This window comes from Osmia lignaria, chromosome 5, assembly GCF_051020975.1.
Source record: "Osmia lignaria lignaria isolate PbOS001 chromosome 5, iyOsmLign1, whole genome shotgun sequence".
NCBI lineage: Eukaryota > Metazoa > Arthropoda > Insecta > Hymenoptera > Megachilidae > Osmia > Osmia lignaria.
In genome coordinates, this window is record NC_135036.1 from 8,293,581 (window position 1) to 8,311,175 (window position 17,595).

Below are 17,595 nucleotides of genomic sequence, written 5' to 3' on the forward strand. Positions count from 1 at the left end.
CTTACATTTCATTTCTTTCAGGGGAAAATCGAGATTCGTCAAGTTCCTTTCTATTTTTTGCTAGATAAGATAAATTGCTAACTATTTCTCGACTCAGAAGTCGTGCCGCCACTTTTCCTTCGCGCTACTTCAAAACCAAGGTCCCATTCTTTCCTCGCGTTCCTACAGACTCATGGGTGTCACTCTTTCCTCCTTGACTCTTCAAGGCCAAGGTGTCAGATCGCCTAGAATGCGTCACCGTGACCGTTCGGAACGGTAATCAAATTTCTGAATTCCATCGGTCTCCCTGGGAGTGTGAATCTCATTAGGGACCTATTTCACGGTACCGTTCTTCGCGTTCATGAAACAATGGTCGCTTGGTACACATTCGATTGACCGACATTGTTCGTTTTTTATTTATTTATTATTTTACAACTGCTGGTTTCGGTTGATTAACTAATTAATTAAATAGCATTTGATTAATATTGCTACATTGAAAATGGTAATAATATTTTGGTATTTCTTATTAGAAAAGATAACAGTGATCGTTTATTTAACTTCACGTATCACTGATCTTTAATTAGTCAACCGATCAATTAGAAAAATATTATTCTCTTCGAAAAAATCTTCTTACGTAATAATTGAGCGGCGAGTTGCGGAATTCTATCGAGAAACTAGGAAAACCACGAGCCAACCGAGTTGGCTTAGAAATCGAGGATAAATGGGTATCGTTTTTGCGGTGAACACCGCCATTCCAGTGCAATTTGGTGGTTAATTTTTGAATCGTGATCCTTGCGGTTGTCATAGTTCATAGAAATCTCGGTTAGATCATTGTTTCTTCGGTGAACAAGAAAATATCATTTCGTTATTCGTTAAACTGTGAATTCTTTCATTTCAAAGTCGGAGATTTATTTGTCTTCGCCTTCTCGATTCAACGTGAAAGACTTTCTATTCATTTGTTATTCGTGCAACAACTATAGACACGGGAACAATGCAAATCGGCCACTTCCTGCTCCGTTAACCATGAAAGCAATTTAACGAGCCACCGTACGTGATCCCGCTGGACGTGTGCCGGTGTTCATATCAGAGAAATTTTTATGACGTGACCGAAACTGTGCTAATTATTTTATATATTCACACGATCGGCGAAAAAATTTTACAACCCTACGAAATCTACTGAGAAATCATACTAAAACCTTGTACTGTAGTCCAACTACTATACTATGAATTTTTATAGAATATTTGCCTATAATGGGGTGTTTTAATTTTGAAATTTTAATAAGGGAACGTTTTCCTGTACCAACTGTATTTTTACATAAAATTGAAAAATTTATCTTTTGGTATTTGGTGTCAAACAAATGTAGTTCTCAATATAGTAGAAGGCGCAACAAAGGGTAATAAAGGAGACAAAAGGAAATAATAATCAGAGTGCAGTTCGTGTTATGCACTTTGCAAAGGCTATCTCCATGAAACATTTATTGCGTGGTCATCCGAGATTTGCATGGCACATATATTTGGAAACCCTTTCTTTTCTCTGGTGCATCGTGCCATGAATTATTAAGCGAATCCATTCCGTTCATTGTTCCCATAAAATTTATTCAAATACACCCCGCAAAATGTCTTATTCTTATTTATTACTAATTTTGGTTGAAGTGCATCATATCGAAATTTAATTCTATATTTAATTGCAAAGTTTCGTGTCTTTTTTTTTAATGTTCGTTTCAATCTGGAAATGGGTAGAAGGGGTGAACGCAAAGAAAATGACAGAGTTTATTGTTATTAACCGTTATTATTGTTACTATTATTGTCAGTGTTACTGCTGTTATTATTCCTATTATTATCGTTAGTCTGGAGTCCGACGCGGATAACAATATAATGCTCGGAGTCGCGATCAAATAGTCAACAAATAGATCCTCGACTCGAGGATCTTGGTCCACGATGCAACAAAATGCAGCTTCGTAAATACAAGAATAATAAAAGTTCAATCTTTATTCGTCTTGGACTGGTCAGGGCCGACGACATCGACGTACGCAAAAATCTACAATCCTCCTTGAATTTTCAAGGATACCCTTTCGTTCTTTGTCAAACGAGAACCTTGGAAATAACACGTGGTACTCGTGCAATATTGAATATTATTTGATAAAATATGTTTCATAAGGTCCCTTAAAAATTGCATCTAAATTTGGAGCAATTAGTGATCTAATTAATACATTAATTTTAACAAAAGAAATTCATTTTTATCACTGCTCACTGGGAACCTTAATTTCTAGTATCTTTAATACGTTCTGTACCATGTGGGTCATAAGTGGGCCACGGTGTTTATCAGAAATTCGTTTTGAACATTTATTATTTCCAATTTTCCTCGTCAAAGACATTGAACACTCGGCTAGAGGTTTGAGTATTATAAAATAGGAATGAAAAAATCTCTTCCGACAAGAAGAATCCTCTTCTGATTTCAATGTCTAATTAGAGGCCTCTTTAAGACCACGTAGGAGTGAGACTTCCTAAACCAGAATTTATATTTTGACCTAGGAAGTCTCATTAAAATCTAAGTAAAATACTTGAGGAGTTCTTATAAAAATAATAACTATTTTTTAATAATAACCAATCGTTGACCTTTTAATTGGTCGCATTCCTCGAAGACGATGTTTCAAACTTCCTACGACATGATATCGATACGTCGATTAATTTATTAGTTAACAACGAGCCGATGGCTCAATAAGGATGTAGAGCCGCCAGGCCGAGTCTGGGCGGTTCCGCGTAGCTGTGCCGGTATCTGCTCGGCGTGGGTACGATTTCCAGAGGAGGTCTGGCACTGTCGCGATCGAGTCCTGGGTATCTTTCGTGCTCAGACAATTCCTGATAAGTCGTCGCCCTGGCGCGTATCTTCTCGCGTATTTCTCTCACGTGTGCGCGGTCTCGGAAGTCCCGAACCTGTTGAAAAAAATCCAAGATCCTTAAAACTTAGAATTTCATACGAAATTCTAAAGAAGAAAGGTGGTTCTTTGAAAGGTGGAAAGGTGATTCGAACTCGAATAGAGGGAACACGGTATCGTAGAAAATTCAAAGACTGTCACGAAAATTCCAAGGAACAAAGCCGATTCGAACAGGTTTCTCGAAGCAAAATGCTCGAACAACAGGTTGGAGAATCAATGACCCTTACTTCTCTCGGATCAGCGACGTTCCTTTGATCTCGGAAATCTCTTCCAACCGTTGGGTTTTCGTACAAGCTTCTTGGCCGAGGCCTCGAGACCTCTTGTTCTGGTGGGCGTTCCATCGCATAATGATGGGTTCGGGGCCGTGGTCGAGCTCTGTAAGAAATATCGTTCTCCCGTTCCGATACTTCCGAATGATTTCGTCTGATCAGGTGTTCATGGGCAGTCGTTGAACTGATGCTCGCTGGATGCTGACGAGCCGGTTGATCCTCGTGAATGTGCCTGGACGACTCGATCCTGTCGTATCGAGAAACGATATCGATTAAAATCAGATCATTTGTATTATCGAATGATTTCGTAACAACAAATATCTCTATAACTCGATTTCATATAGAAAAAGAAAGAGTTAATTTTGAAATTTAATTGCAGAGTATCACTGTCACGATATAACACTCTAATTGTTTTAATATCTGAAACGTGTTAAACTTGAGAACGTGTCAGTCTCGCTTTCTGAATGAGAAATTTACAAGGTTCTCTCTGACATCGGTGCACAACAGCGGACCCTTCAGAATGCTCGAGTTACTTCGTAGGTGGTTAGACAGCTTTTACCTGAGATTGACACCGGTGATTGCTGGCCCAAAACGAACGTCAAACGGAGAAAAACACGCGGATAATTCTCGGCATTTTAAAACTAGTCTTTCTGGTCGAGAGAAATTGAATCGACGAATCGATTATAAATTCCTCGGGATTAGAAAACAGCTACGAGGAACTAGTTAAGGTCGACACTTAACTTATGGCATTGAAAGTTGATTCGAAACGAATCGAGGAAAAGTGTCTAGCGACCATTCGATTCGGAAATTATTTCCCCGCTCAGAGCGGAAAAGATGAAAGAAAAATGTTTGCATTGTACCTGTGCGCAGGATGACTTTCAACATCTCTCTGCCTGGAAAGGACAGGCCTCGCGATTGCCTCTCGCTCCATTGCTCTGAACATCTCCTTGGCATCCTGGAATCTTTCCCTGGGGCTGGTCACCTCCCCAGGACTCATTCTGGGCTGGTATTGAGGGCTCGGTGATCTTTGTCTAAATTCTGCCGCTCTGCGACTTCTGTTGCAACTCGGAGATATACCTCTGTTCACCTGAACAGGTAATCTCTCAGGACTTCTCGGTAATCTCGGTAGCGTTAAACTTGTTCCTGTTGTCTCTGATTCAGGGAGATAATCGTTCTCCTCTGCCGGTGCTCCCCAGTCGTCATCTGAAAAATAAATTTCAGTCATCGCTGAGTACGAATCAATGAAAAAATAATTGAATAGTTTGTAACATTTAAAAGAAAGTCTCGACAGTTTCTCCATGCACTTTCGATGTCTCTATTATTTCTCATGTTACTAGTAGTTTGTCTGAATAGAACGAAACAGCATGGATCAAACCAGTCCACAGGATTCAGCTCAAAGTCATCGAGTCGGTCGAGAAGAAAGAATCAAGAAAGTCCAAGGTAAAAGGCATGGTTTCTCTTTTATCAGGCAACCTGTCACGAGGGATACCAGCCGCCAGAATACTCTGGTATCCACTTGAAGAGGTCACAGAAGTTTAAAAAGAAGCTGGAAAAGACGAAGCTGCCAGGAGAGAGAGAGGAGGTTGAAAGAGGCGCGAGGAGGCACCGGCTGCCTCGGGCTGTGGGCCGAGAATGCGGAACTTAATTCAACGTGACCTCCCACGAGGTCGATTTGTACGCGAATTCATCAACACCTTCGCATAATTCCCTTCAACGTATCAACGTGTATCGTCGTCTTTGGTCATCGTCGAGATCGTGATTATTATACTGGACGAACGGAGAGCACTCCCCTATGGAAATACACCTTTCCAACGGGTTTGCGCAACGCTCGAGCATTGCTGGAGCGACGAAATGCCGGTCTCGGTAAAAGTTAAAAGGCAAAGAGCCTGGGATCTTCTTAATATCATCGTAATGTTACGGTCTAGATACCTTTGAGAATGAATTAATATATGTTGCAAGTCTCAACTTGGGTGAAACAGAAATTGGGAGAATTAAGTTCAGAAGTTGAGGCCTTAAGTACCTTTAGGGATCATAATGCGAGAAGCATGTTGACAAAAGGCAAAAATTTCGAAGTTCCTAATAAAATAATTCTCATCACGTACATGTACACGTGCGTGATCTCCAAGTAAAGGGTTAGTCGTATAAACATAACAACTTTCAAACGCACTAGTCGGTTCAGCATAGATGGTGGCAGAAGCCAACGAGAACGTGGTATCACGTCCGTGTAAAAGCGGCTATTCAACGTGGCGATAAATTAATCGTCATGGAGCTAATCGCCTTTCGGAATCTGGGAAGCTCGTGGGTTAGTTTGTACGCGGTATGTATCGATACACAGGCAAATCGTGAACGGAGCAAAGTGTGCCAGAGATCGCGACTCGCGCGACGATCAACCGAGCCGAGAGAAGCGGCGCTTATATGGAGACACGAACGTGGAAATCGTGATCGTGCCGTGTCCCCGAGACACCTGTTGCAAAACGGGTTCTTCCTGGCCCGTAAAAGACGAATGATATAACGTCCAGAGCCCGCGATTTTACAGGAGAAGACGACGACCCCGTCAGCGAACGCTTCCAACGTTTTCTCCTCGTTGTTACGGGGGGTCGTGATCGGCATACGAGATATCGACTCGCTTTACGTCCTTTTTATGCAACATTATTCCTTCGCTATTTTTCTAGACTTTGGTTCTATCGTTTCAACAACTATCGTATATTAATATCGTTCTAATAATATATTTTTAGGATAACGTGAACTTGAAATTCTTGAAAATTGAGGATGTAGCATTTACCTACTCCAAGTGTATTCATTCATGATAATCGAGAATGATGTTTGTAGGTCACCTAAACTATTCGCATCATTATAGATTATTTCCGCTCTTTGAAATTCTTATTCGTGTCTGTGACTATCCTTATCTGGTTTTACTTGTGCCAATTTGAAGATTCTTATCTTATTGATAATCTGAAGTACCTACGTACTTTTCCCCAAAGTGTTCTAAATAATTCGTACTCTGAAATATCTCGTTGTCGCAAAGGAGTTGAAAAAAAAAAACGGACAAAGACCGACAGGATCAATGGAAACTTCAAAGTCAGCCCGCGTTTTCCCTCTACGTGCTTTCTTCTCGAGAAACACGTTTTTAACGGACGACTGACCCATATACCGTATAAACGAATAAATTTCGAGAAGAGGTAAAAAAAAGAAGAGTCAAATGGTATTCACTCGTATCTCGCATCGGCCAGAGACCCTGGCTTCTCCGTGTTAACTACGTGCACGAGAGATTGTATTGGACACCTGTTACAGTGGAAAGAATACCGTTAGGACGTCGTGTCAGCAACAGGTACCAGCCTACAGGTACATACATACATACAGATTGACCATCACCAGTTTGGTATCGTTTACCCGTGTGCACTGACTGGCAACCTTCGGATCATTTTTCTATCGCTAATACATAGAGCAAGTGATACGACCAAATAATATAGCGTACTATGGGCATCAGTGCTAATGAGTTGGAAAATACTTGGAGATATCTGAGATATTTGGAAACAGTAAAAACATCTCAGCTATGTATGTCAAAGAATTTTAAACTAAGCGTTAAAACACGATTAGCCAGATGGATGTCATTAGCCTCAAAGATGCATTTGCTTTCCTATGCACATCCACGGATACGGGGATCGAACGACTGTTTCTTTGTCCAAGGCAATTAAATCGCAAATAAACCGAGAATCGTTCAGCAGATTTACGACTCAAACGCGAACATACAAATGATTTTTCATCTGACGAAGACGTTTTCTAGACGTACGTGCTACTGACCGACTAAAGCTACTTTTCACCGGGGAGCATTTTTTTAGACAGGATCCGTTATTAATCTTCCGCAGATTTTCGACTCGACATAACGGTTACGTTAGCGATAGAGTTTCAGTTTGGAATTTGTTGTTCGATAATGAAATGGAATTGCTGGAATTTTGTATGGCCCGAGGGCAGAAGAGAACGAAGGAACGTGAAATCGAAAATAACTCGCTGGAAACTTCGAAACAGCGGGCGCAGGACAAAAATTTGGACGCTTTCTACCGGGCGAACAGGTGGCCGCGTGTGTTCCGCCTCGAATCTTATCTGAGCTCGTAGAAAACCGGGCGGATGGCGACCCCGTAACACAGTTTCTCAGACGAGCTACGAAAAATCTTCGTTTCTTCGTCGCCGTCCTCCTCGTTCCGAAGCTCTTCGATTTTTCTTTCTCCGGGTGGCTGGCTCGCGTTCAATGCAAACGCGTGGTCGTCGGTCTAATAACGAATTCGCTCGCGTCTGCTTTCACTTCGATCATTGCTCGACGAATTCCGTATCACCGACGAATTCTGACGATCGAATCGTTCGTCATGGTTCCACTTGGAGAAAGTTACCATTTTGGAAATTAAACACGTATGTGTGCGACGAAATGAGAGTCTCTTCTTTCTCTTTTACTCAATTCTTGATATTGTTGGTGTATAAACTACGACCTGTTGAAATCGATCCTAAAAAATTGAAGATAGTAATTTCTATCCGTCGGCTAATTACCGTTCGTCTTTGTCACAAAATAGACGTTACGTCAGCAATTGCAACCCGTAATTTATTCGGCTGAGAAATTATAAGCGACGCCGAAGGCAACACGATAAATTTCTTTCGCGGAAACGCAACGTTCCACGCTTCATCTGCTATGTCAGGGAGAATCATTACGGGATGCAGGATCGTTTCCTGAGTGGGACCAGGAAAAGAAGCAGCCTGGGACTTTCACTTTCGTGCAGCATCAGCCGGTGCAATCGCCTCCTCGACCGACGTAATGATCCGTTCCAACGGATCGCCTAATTTCCTTGGAAAACGACGCTTTCCACTTGGCAATTAGCCGACAATCACCCGCGACAATCCTCCCTTGCAACATCCCATCGTAACAGAATCGAGAAATCCTTAGAACGCAAGAGGATGACATTGTTTTAAACGAGCATGTGTCAAAATGTAAATTAAGAATTTTAAAGATTTGAAGCAGAAATAAGATGAAAATAACAATATCGATTGGAAGTGTTAAACAACGGTGTGTCGTTTGCACCGCAGTCAGGGTGAACACCGTACTCACTGGCGCTTTTCATTCACAACAAATTTCACACTTGCTCAGCATGACTATCAAATCGCTGCAATGTTACACGCACAACACCGAGGTGTCGTAATTCATCGACAGTTGGTGGTATTTAACGCGGTACGGTGTTTCGTTACGGAATTCACAGTCGGCGACGCGTGTGACATCATTCTCGACGGGGTTTTGTCGGAACATGCAATTCAAATATATTTCCAAATCATCATTATGTATAACTCCTTCGAACATTATCCCGAAGTTGAAAGTTGAAATTTATGTGATTTCATATATCAAAGGCATTTTAAGATCAGTTCTTAAGAATATTTTAGTCTCAGCTGAAAGAGCATCAGCTTATCTTCTTCTTTTATCAATAATCTCTGAAAAATTCTTTTATTTTCAAAAAACGCCATCTAACATTTATAAAATATGTTGAAACTTGCAATTGCACCATGCACCTCATCAAACATCTTCAAATTTCTAATTTCCACCCCATCCCTATCTCCAACAAAGTCAATCCCAAGACCACCCCACATTTATCCTTTTCTAACAAAAATCATAACATCTCCAACACTATCAAACATCCTCCAACCTCAAACTTCCAGTTCCTTTCAGGCAAATAAAAAAACAAGATCATACAACATGCAAAACCAAAGTGAAGTATAATCCACTCACCGGAGGAGGAATCTCTAGAAGGTCTCGATGGTCTTGGGCCCAAAGGATGATGACTCTGATAAGGCGGGGGCGTAGCAGCACTGTCCGAGCCTATTCCACTGCTGGCAGCACTCCTCGTGCCGCCTCTGTCAATCGTCGTACTACCACCTACGATCGTTTGATTCAGGCAACGTCTGAATTCGATGCCAGCCAGATTACCACGATGTCTGTGCACGGTATCATAATCCCGCGGAGGCAGTAGTATAGGACCCACGTCATTGTCCCCTGAATTTCCTCTGCCTGTATAAAAAGCAAGTATATCTTGCATCTGTCCTACTTCTTTTTAAATTATACTTTTCCTTACTCTCGTAATACTCCATACTGAAATTTGTAACATTTTATTTTTTAGGAAAATATTTACCCAACTTAGCCCGCAACTCTGCAGCCAAGGACTCGTATATCGTGGTAGTTTGAACCGGATCGTGTCTGAGCTCACCACTGCCTTCAGACGACTCCGATTCCCTGGTACTTCGGCCATCGCTGCCCAAATTACTGCGCACTCTACCTTCCAACGAGGTGACCCTGGCCAAATTATCGGTGTGCGAGGCGAGTGCCTTCAACTGACCGCCCAACAATTCGGCTGTTTCGACGGAATCACATCTGAAAGACAGAAGAAGCAGAGAAACTTGAAATATCAAGATTCAAACACTCCGATGGTGGAACATAAAAGCTTTACAGGATCTCACGAATCCACCATAATTTATCATTTATTATTTCCCGTGAACCGAATGAGGAAAGAAATACGGTCACGGTGAACCATTTACCTGGTTCTGATCGAAACCGCCGATTCATGAATTGAATGGCCACGTTGTATAATCCCGTGTGCCTGATTGCGCGATGGAAAATCGCGGATCGATTGAAAAAAATAACACAAACGAGCTTCTCACGCGCGTTCAAACGAATGAAAATACTAGGAACGATTTTGTTTTCAATGGCAAGGCTGTTCTCGCGGCACCGATGCGTTGCAACGAACATCACACGCCAATGGGATTAGCATGCGTGAACGTTGACTTATGAACGTTATTAGCGACCCGTTAGAATCCAGGGAAGCAGTTCATTAACGACTCGAGTGCGTGCCTTCTTCTCTTCGTGCTTCGTTTATATCGCAAATTTATATTACGCTTAGCGTATGTTTCGAAGACATCGGAAAGGTTTCGTGCGGCTAACGAACCAATCAACGAGTCAATTTGATAATGAGGCTTCAAGAAATGAATGAGTTTACTTGCACAGTTAAGTATTTCAGATTTCACTGTGTAATTTTGCTCGGGTCTAAAGTATAGTAATAATGTTGTAACACGGATTTCTAGTAACCTGTACACGTGCACGTGGACGGGATTGTTGGTGGCCGGATTTGGAAGCAGAAGAGTGGCCGCAACGACATCCTCCCGTTGCACCGCTGCAAGCACAGCGTGTCCTGGTACCAAATGCTTCACAGCTGACCTCGTCGAGCCGCCTGGATGAACCGTTTGTATAATCTTCAGTCCCTTACTGCTCACCTAACACAATCGTAAGGTAACCATGATCAGCTGCCTGTTCTCTAATTAACTCGGGTTAATTATAACGTATACACACGGTTACGAAAACGCGACAGTGTTGCGTGCTAAAATGCAAATCGACCGTTCGTGCCACTTCGCTCGCCTCGTTGCTTCATTGAAATGTGATTCAATAATCGTTAATGTCGCTTGAAATTTACTAAACCTGAACGGGAAAATAATTAATCGAAACGAACGAACGTCGATTGACAACCTTCAATAAAACGAACCACCTTATCATTGAAAAGAAAAGGCTTTCCCCGAAGACAATGCTCCGTGAAAAGTATAATTTTCTTTTGGAAAGCAAATAATGAGAAGGGAACGATGAAAGTGAAGAAGATACTACAAAAATGGTACTTTCTCTATTTTTACGATCGCAAATTTAGAAATGACGTGCGTGTAGAAACGTCGATAATTGTTACATACTTGCCCTCGGCAATGTAATTATCCTCGTATCGTTTCATTAATGGCCATGAGAATTCATTACGAATTCGATGAGTAATCCAGCGATTTTTGGCGTGGGTCGATTCTCAATACTCTAAGATAATGTGAAGGAGTAAAACTTTGATGAACCAAAGAAGAAAAGTATGAACTAAATTGATTAAAATTACAATGTCAACTATCCCGGCGTCGAAGGAAATTTCAATCAGACAACGATCCTTGGATTTGCAAGAAAATTGCAAAATCCTTGTGCATTCTACCAAGATGGGCGAACAATATTATAAGATCTGCGGTTGAAAACGAAATCGACCGCAGAAAATGAGCAGTAATTTTCGTCCCGACGAGACTGTTCATTAAGGCTGTCGCGAAAATTCGGCTCGCAGAAATATTCTCAAGGCGAGCGATCTCTCGCAACCGTGCAATTACACTTACACAACAATTAGGCGGACCATGCGGCAGATTTCGTAACAATTTCACGACTTTTTTTTTTCTGAAAAACGCGTGTACGCGCCCGCGGCGAATTCATTCGTCGACTGAATGTACGTACACCCATACGTGTGTGCAGCTGGAATCAGAGTCCATTAAGATTCGACGCCACGATAACGGCACCTTTGTTTTCCATACGATAAAGCTTCGATGCTCGCTCGTCCTTAGGGTACGTTTTCACGCGACAGTGAATCATAAGATTTAATACCATGACACTGAATTTTTTTGTTACCTTAAAAATTAGTCTTCACGTCATGACATTAAATTTCATGTCGCAATTTCAGTGTCATACATAATTAATAATTATTAATTACAATAGAAATTCTTCTTTTTCATTTTAAAGGGATGGAGTTGTAATTTAAAGAACTAACAAAGTAGCTGCTCCAAAACTGTCGATCATCGTGCAGAAATTTCATTTCAGCTGATATAAAATCTAATTATCGAACAGCAGAGTTCGTATCTCGAGCGCAATTACTATACGCAAGATCATCAATCAATGATGACGGTCTCGAACGTACTGGCGATTTGTTCGCCACAAATTGACGTGATAAATCGGCGTTTTACATCGATGTGCAACAACCCTGTTTGCAAATTTCGATTGACATGCAACGGGAATGTCGAGCAACATGCCAGGTTAACGGTCGCGGGACAATTTCGGTGTCATCCGTTTATTTTCTCTTTCCCATATCGAACAACACCGGATGTATTAGCGGCGTACTCGTTTCTTTAAGATTCGGGTCAACGAATCAGTTATTGCACTTATCTAATTAACTAAGCACCATCGTGGAGTTTATTCGTGTATCAAACATAAATTGTACTATGAACATTGAAAGGTTCAAGAATTTCTGGTGGATCTTTAAATGATCAATTATTTTATTCATCGATGCTTTGATGCATTCAGGCAAATTTGTATTCATAATAATTAAATCGAGGAAGTGATCTTCAATGATTAAGTTCTTGAAACGTTATTCGAATTCATCAAAAACTAGAAAGGAATCGGTTTGATATCGTTCCAAGAACGATTTTCTAACTTTCTGATGCAACGATCGCTCGTGGCACGTTTTCGTAACAACAAAATCTAGGTTTCTAGGGGGAAACGAAACTTTCCTAGTACCAACACGAAGCGAATTTTAAACGACCACATCCGACTCTACAGCCTATCATTCGTGTCAAACTTTTCAAACTTTCATTTCGACATTTCAAATATCTAAAAATATCTTTGTTATCATACCGAGTCACTCTCCAAAAAAGTTTTCGATTCCTCGAGTATCTCTATCAAAAAAGTAAAATAAAAATACACACTTTTCCTAAACTAAGGGCAAACCTAAAAATATAAATAACGATCGGTAATAAACTTAGTCCATTTCAAAGTAGTCTTTTTCCACCCCTCTAAAAAAAGAAAGGAATTCCAATTTTTTTTTATTAAAAACAACAGAGATCTAAAAATACAAATAACGACCCAATCCGTTCCAAAGGAATCTTCTTCTACCCTCCTAAAAAAAGGAGAAATTCCAACGTGGTCAAGTTTGGAAAACAAGAATCCCCGTTAAATTTAGCCATCACCTTAACGATCTTCTCATTTGCATATCGCGAATTTTACGCGTTGCTTTACAGCTGCTGGCAATCGCGAAACGATCGTCGAAACGTTAATTCGAGGTCCAACCCCCCAGGTTTCCTCTTTCGGAGAGGATCTCCGGGAAAAATACGAGCGTTCTTAAGGAAGCTGATTATAGTAGCGAGCAGTTCGAGGACTGCGATCTTGGTATGTAGGCTGAGGTCGTAAATTGGTGATTTTTATTTGACCTGCAAACTGCTTTCACTGGCATGTGTAAAAGAAGCGTCTCTCTTTTTCTTTACCGGATAATTAACCCCTTAACGTTCAGATATTTTTTTATCAAACATTCTCGAAATACAAAGTACACGAGAAAATGAAAATTTCAAAAATTGACGCAGGAGTTACAGGGTTGATTTAATATTTCGCGATATTTTCGGCCACACCGCGAAACCGGATCTTTCGAACGGTGGTGGTGCTCACCTGTAGCGTGACCTTGAAAGGTTCTTGAAGCCGTTCTCGTTCGAGCAGGTAAGCTATGGCACCGGGCATCGCGTCCACCCCCTTGGCCTCCCTCGCGCCCAGGTACCAAACGTAGTACGAGCTCTTCTTGACATCCTTGCTGCTCCTCAGACGCAGGGCCATCACTCACTGTATGGTGAAATAAAAGATACACGATGAGTTAGCGTTTTCTTCGAATCGTTCCACCCTTTCAATATGGAACGGCTTCAATCTTTTGCAGCCTCTCGGTCAAAAGTAATTTGTAACGAAGAAAGTAACGCAACATGGTTACTCGATGATTGATAATCATTTTCCACTGTTCGAAATGAACGCTCCGTATAAGTGTTATAAATATTAAACACTGTTAGAACGATTGAAATTCTTCTTACTTTTAATAAGCGTATACGTTAGAGCCAGTTTCGTATCTAGTTTAGATTAGAATCTTTTTATTTCAAACAAGTGGCCATAACATTTGAAGCGAGCAAAAATAAAAAAAAGACGCTAATTTTCCAGGAGGCAAGCCTACAACCGTTTCTGCTTCGCGAGGAATACGAACCAGCTTGTCTGTTCATCCGCTTCCTCAATTACTTTCACGCTTAAACCCGTTTCTACGTTAACCGTCTAGCGAGCAATCGGTTCCCACCGATCTGCAATCGCCCCGATACCGTATCTAAAGCGAAAATATCCCAGGAACCGGAACGAAACGGGTTAAGATCAATGTCGATCCCCCACGAAACGATTATTAATTTGCTTTTTTATTCTTCTTTTTTTTCCAAATCGCAATTTAATGCAATTATCTGAAAGCAATTCGTAGACTAATCAACTATTAATTAATTGGATAATTTATTAAGTCAACCGTAATATAAATCTACGAAACGGTGCAATGAAAAGGATAAAATATTATTTTGTTAATGAAAAAAAATAATTCATTTATCCTTGAACTCTTCCTGCTGCTGTCTGAGCGTGAACGAACTCCCTTGTGATTCGATTAATTTTCATGAAAAATGTATTTTATTCGTGAATTTTTACGGTTCTTGAACACGCGTCTCTAACGTGTACAAAGCATGAACTCTCGTTTCTTTTTTTTCCTTCGTGATCGTTCGAATTCAAGTCAGTCAATAGGTATTACTCGGTTCGTGCTGAAAGCATGCGAAATAGTATACGATACGTCTGCCTGTTACGATATAAGTTTGTTCCCTTTATTTATGCATTACACGCGTTTCGAAATCTTATACGTTCGCGTGTAGCCGTAAATATGCAATAGGTTCGCTTTACCCCGCGGACACGGTACCGTTTACGACAAGACTTATGTTCCTTTTAATAATAAATCGTATTCACTTGTCTTAAATAGCATAGCATAGCATCGCGTACGCGATCTCTAATCGATCGATCTCTTCATTTCTGTGCTCAATTAATTACCTTCGTTCTTTTTTAATGCAACAGGATTGAAAATTTAATCGTGACGAGTTTGGATTATTTCAAATAGTACGCGAAAATTTTTTTATTCATTAACCGAGTTGCTAATCAGATTTTGAAAACTGGCTCGATGAATGGGAGTTACGTTACAGAAACGCGATTACTCGAACGCGTTTCGATTAAACGCGCGAATATCAGAATCGTAACTTTCAAATCTGCCGCTTTCATCGGTTCGCCGGAAGCGGTTTAATTTAAATTTCTTCGATTTCGCCTGGCTCCTTGTACAATCGATTACTCAATCTACGAATTTAAATAATCGTATCGTTTGCGGTTAATCTATATTTTTTATTCTGTTTAAAACACGTGTTACAATTAGTGATGTGCTTAAGTAGTTCACAAACAAGTTTGAACATTGATTAGAATTCAATTTCTAGGGTTGATCATTATCAAAGATCATCATTTCCTTAAAGTATAATACTCATAAACATTCAAAATTGCTCCAAATTGCATTCTTTGGATATTGGTACCTTCGTGTTACATTCATTTCAAGCAAATGACCCAGAGTACCCCAAGTACACTTGAATTATCATTACTGGGGTTGATGCGAGGTAAGAGAAAAAGATACGAAATGAACTAACCGGCAGCGGATGGATCCGTGGATGCTGAGAGCTCGCGGCGCTTTTCCCCAAGAATTAAGCAACCGGTGGTGTTAAGTGAACGGATTCTCTTCGGTAGTCGGACAGTCGAGTTTCGGTGAAGAGCAGAGGAACAAGTTGTAACGATAGGTACGACCCACGTACCGTGGTTGTTGCAGCATGCGCGACTATATTACGTGTGTGTATACACGAGAATGTTGCACACCATCGACGAAACGAGCGAGCTAGCTCGATCTGACAGCTGCTCGCAGTCCGATGCACTTTTCCACGATCGCTGCTCGATTGAAACGAACCCGACGAAAAAGGGTTCCTTTGGAATTCGAAACCACGGGGAAAATACGAGTAGAGAAAAAAAAAAAAGAACCAACATGCAGTAGCGTCACTTGAAGGAGGATTCACTCGTCAACGACGCGACGCGAGTGGTTTCGCGCGTACCTAACCATCACGGGATACTGACTCCACGGTGGAGATCCTCTACGAAGAGTTCGAGTGAAACGCGGACGAGAGAGAGAGTGAGCGAAAGAGAAAGAGAAAGACAGGCAAGACGGTCGACTCGAGTCGAGGTTATGTCTGTCCTTTGCCCCTCTCGAATGCCCGTTTCGACGGGCCCCGATCTTCTTTCTCCTCTCTCTTTCGGACGAACCGCCACACCTTCCGCAGATCGACTCCCGATCACTGGCAACGCGTTCTCCGCCACCAGCCTCCACGACTAACCAGACAAGACGGTTTTCTGTCCTGAATTTTAGTCCCCGTGGCACTTTACCAGACAAAGACTAACCAGACCCAAAGAGAAAGAGAAGCACTGAACGGGAGGTGGTTATGGTGGTGGAGGAACAGACCCCTTCTCCTTTCTGTCTTTCTCTCTCTTCTCTCCCTACCCTTTTTCACTCCCTCGACTCCCCTACTCTGGGACGTTTTAGTCTCTTCGCTGCGCATTGCCCCTGCAAGACACGGCAGGTTAAGACCAAGCAGGTAGAAAGAGGCCCCATTGATTAGCGATGGAAACAACGTGAGGCCCAGTGTTGATTACTTGTCAGCTTTTTTACCTTTTATCCTTTGAATGTTTGCGTGCCAGTTTTGACACTTTGATGATTTCTATGTTCAGATGAAATCAAGTAGTATGGTTTATACTTGGGTGTACATTTGATAAATCAGGCCCATTTTTGTAGAATCAGATTCTAATCATTTTCTAAGAATTGTTGAGTACTTCTTTTTATATTCGAATTATTTTGTAGGATTTTGAAATTAATAGATAAGTATCGAGTCGGTCCCATCACTACCGTTGATACCAGTAACAGACCCATGGCGAACGATTCCTCCTTTGTATACGACTAGCGCCATCTCCGGCCCATTATAGTCGTCTCTCTCTCTCTTATATTCCACTGGTTGCTTCTTCTTTGTCCAGTTTCAAACGGGCCCCCAATACACGGGGCCTCCAACAGGGATCGTGCCCCTTCCACCTACGCTCTTATATAGATACTCTTCGACTCGTTTAACCCGATACCAGCTGCCTCTACAGGGTGTACCGATTAACGAACGATCCTCGAGATCAAAGGGTTTGTCCGAGGATGCTATTCTTGGTAATTTTATTTGCTTTCGGCCCATTGTGGAGCCACAACCAAAAGAACTTAGGATGATGGCATCGAGGTGGTATGCAAGTTTAACCTTCGAATGGTGGAGCTAGGCGAATCGTGGAAGCGGACCTACGAAAATAATCATTCAAATTTTTTAATAAATTATTTTTGTATATCGAAGAAAATGATACCTAAGGTCTCTAAAAATGTCTCAAGTTGATTATCTCTCCACCACTCGAGATCCCAGGGGGAAATTCCTCGACGAGCAAGGAAGAAAATTAAATTACAAGCTCGCGGTTATACGCGATTATCCTTGCTGTTTTGAACCCCCGAAGGGGTTTGCGTGCACACGATAACGTGCAAATCAAGACGAGTTCGTGCGTTAATGGCGCAATCAAGCATCGCGAAGAAAGGCCCCACCTGTGTGGTCTTATTAATTGAGAAGCGAGGTAG

The 17,595-nt window shown here is 41.4% G+C and overlaps 1 protein-coding gene across 1 annotated transcript; it reads right to left on the reverse strand.

Annotated features, from left to right (window-relative positions):
- Positions 1-1,746: 1,746 nt before the first annotated feature.
- LOC117604793 (uncharacterized) lies at positions 1,747-16,288 on the reverse strand. The gene is made up of 8 exons (XM_034325265.2): positions 15,551-16,288; positions 13,479-13,646; positions 10,296-10,480; positions 9,346-9,584; positions 8,946-9,224; positions 4,045-4,387; positions 3,143-3,431; positions 1,747-2,913 (listed from the first exon to the last, which is right to left on the reverse strand). The coding sequence occupies exons 2-8, from the start codon at positions 13,638-13,640 to the stop codon at positions 2,695-2,697; spliced, it is 1,716 nt and encodes a 571-aa protein (XP_034181156.1). The 5' UTR covers positions 13,641-13,646; positions 15,551-16,288; the 3' UTR covers positions 1,747-2,694.
- Positions 16,289-17,595: the final 1,307 nt, after the last annotated feature.

Excerpts from the sequence above, each read along its gene's own strand:
- LOC117604793 (XM_034325265.2), bottom strand. The coding sequence starts at position 13,640 with ATGGCCCTGCGTCTGAGGAGCAGCAAGGATGTCAAGAAGAGCTCGTAC. Across the intron at positions 10,481-13,478 it reads CTTTCAAGGTCACGCTACAG|GTGAGCAGTAAGGGACTGAA; the intron begins GTGAGCACCACC and ends CGATTGTGTTAG. Across the intron at positions 9,585-10,295 it reads GTCCACGTGCACGTGTACAG|ATGTGATTCCGTCGAAACAG; the intron begins GTTACTAGAAAT and ends TCTGTCTTTCAG.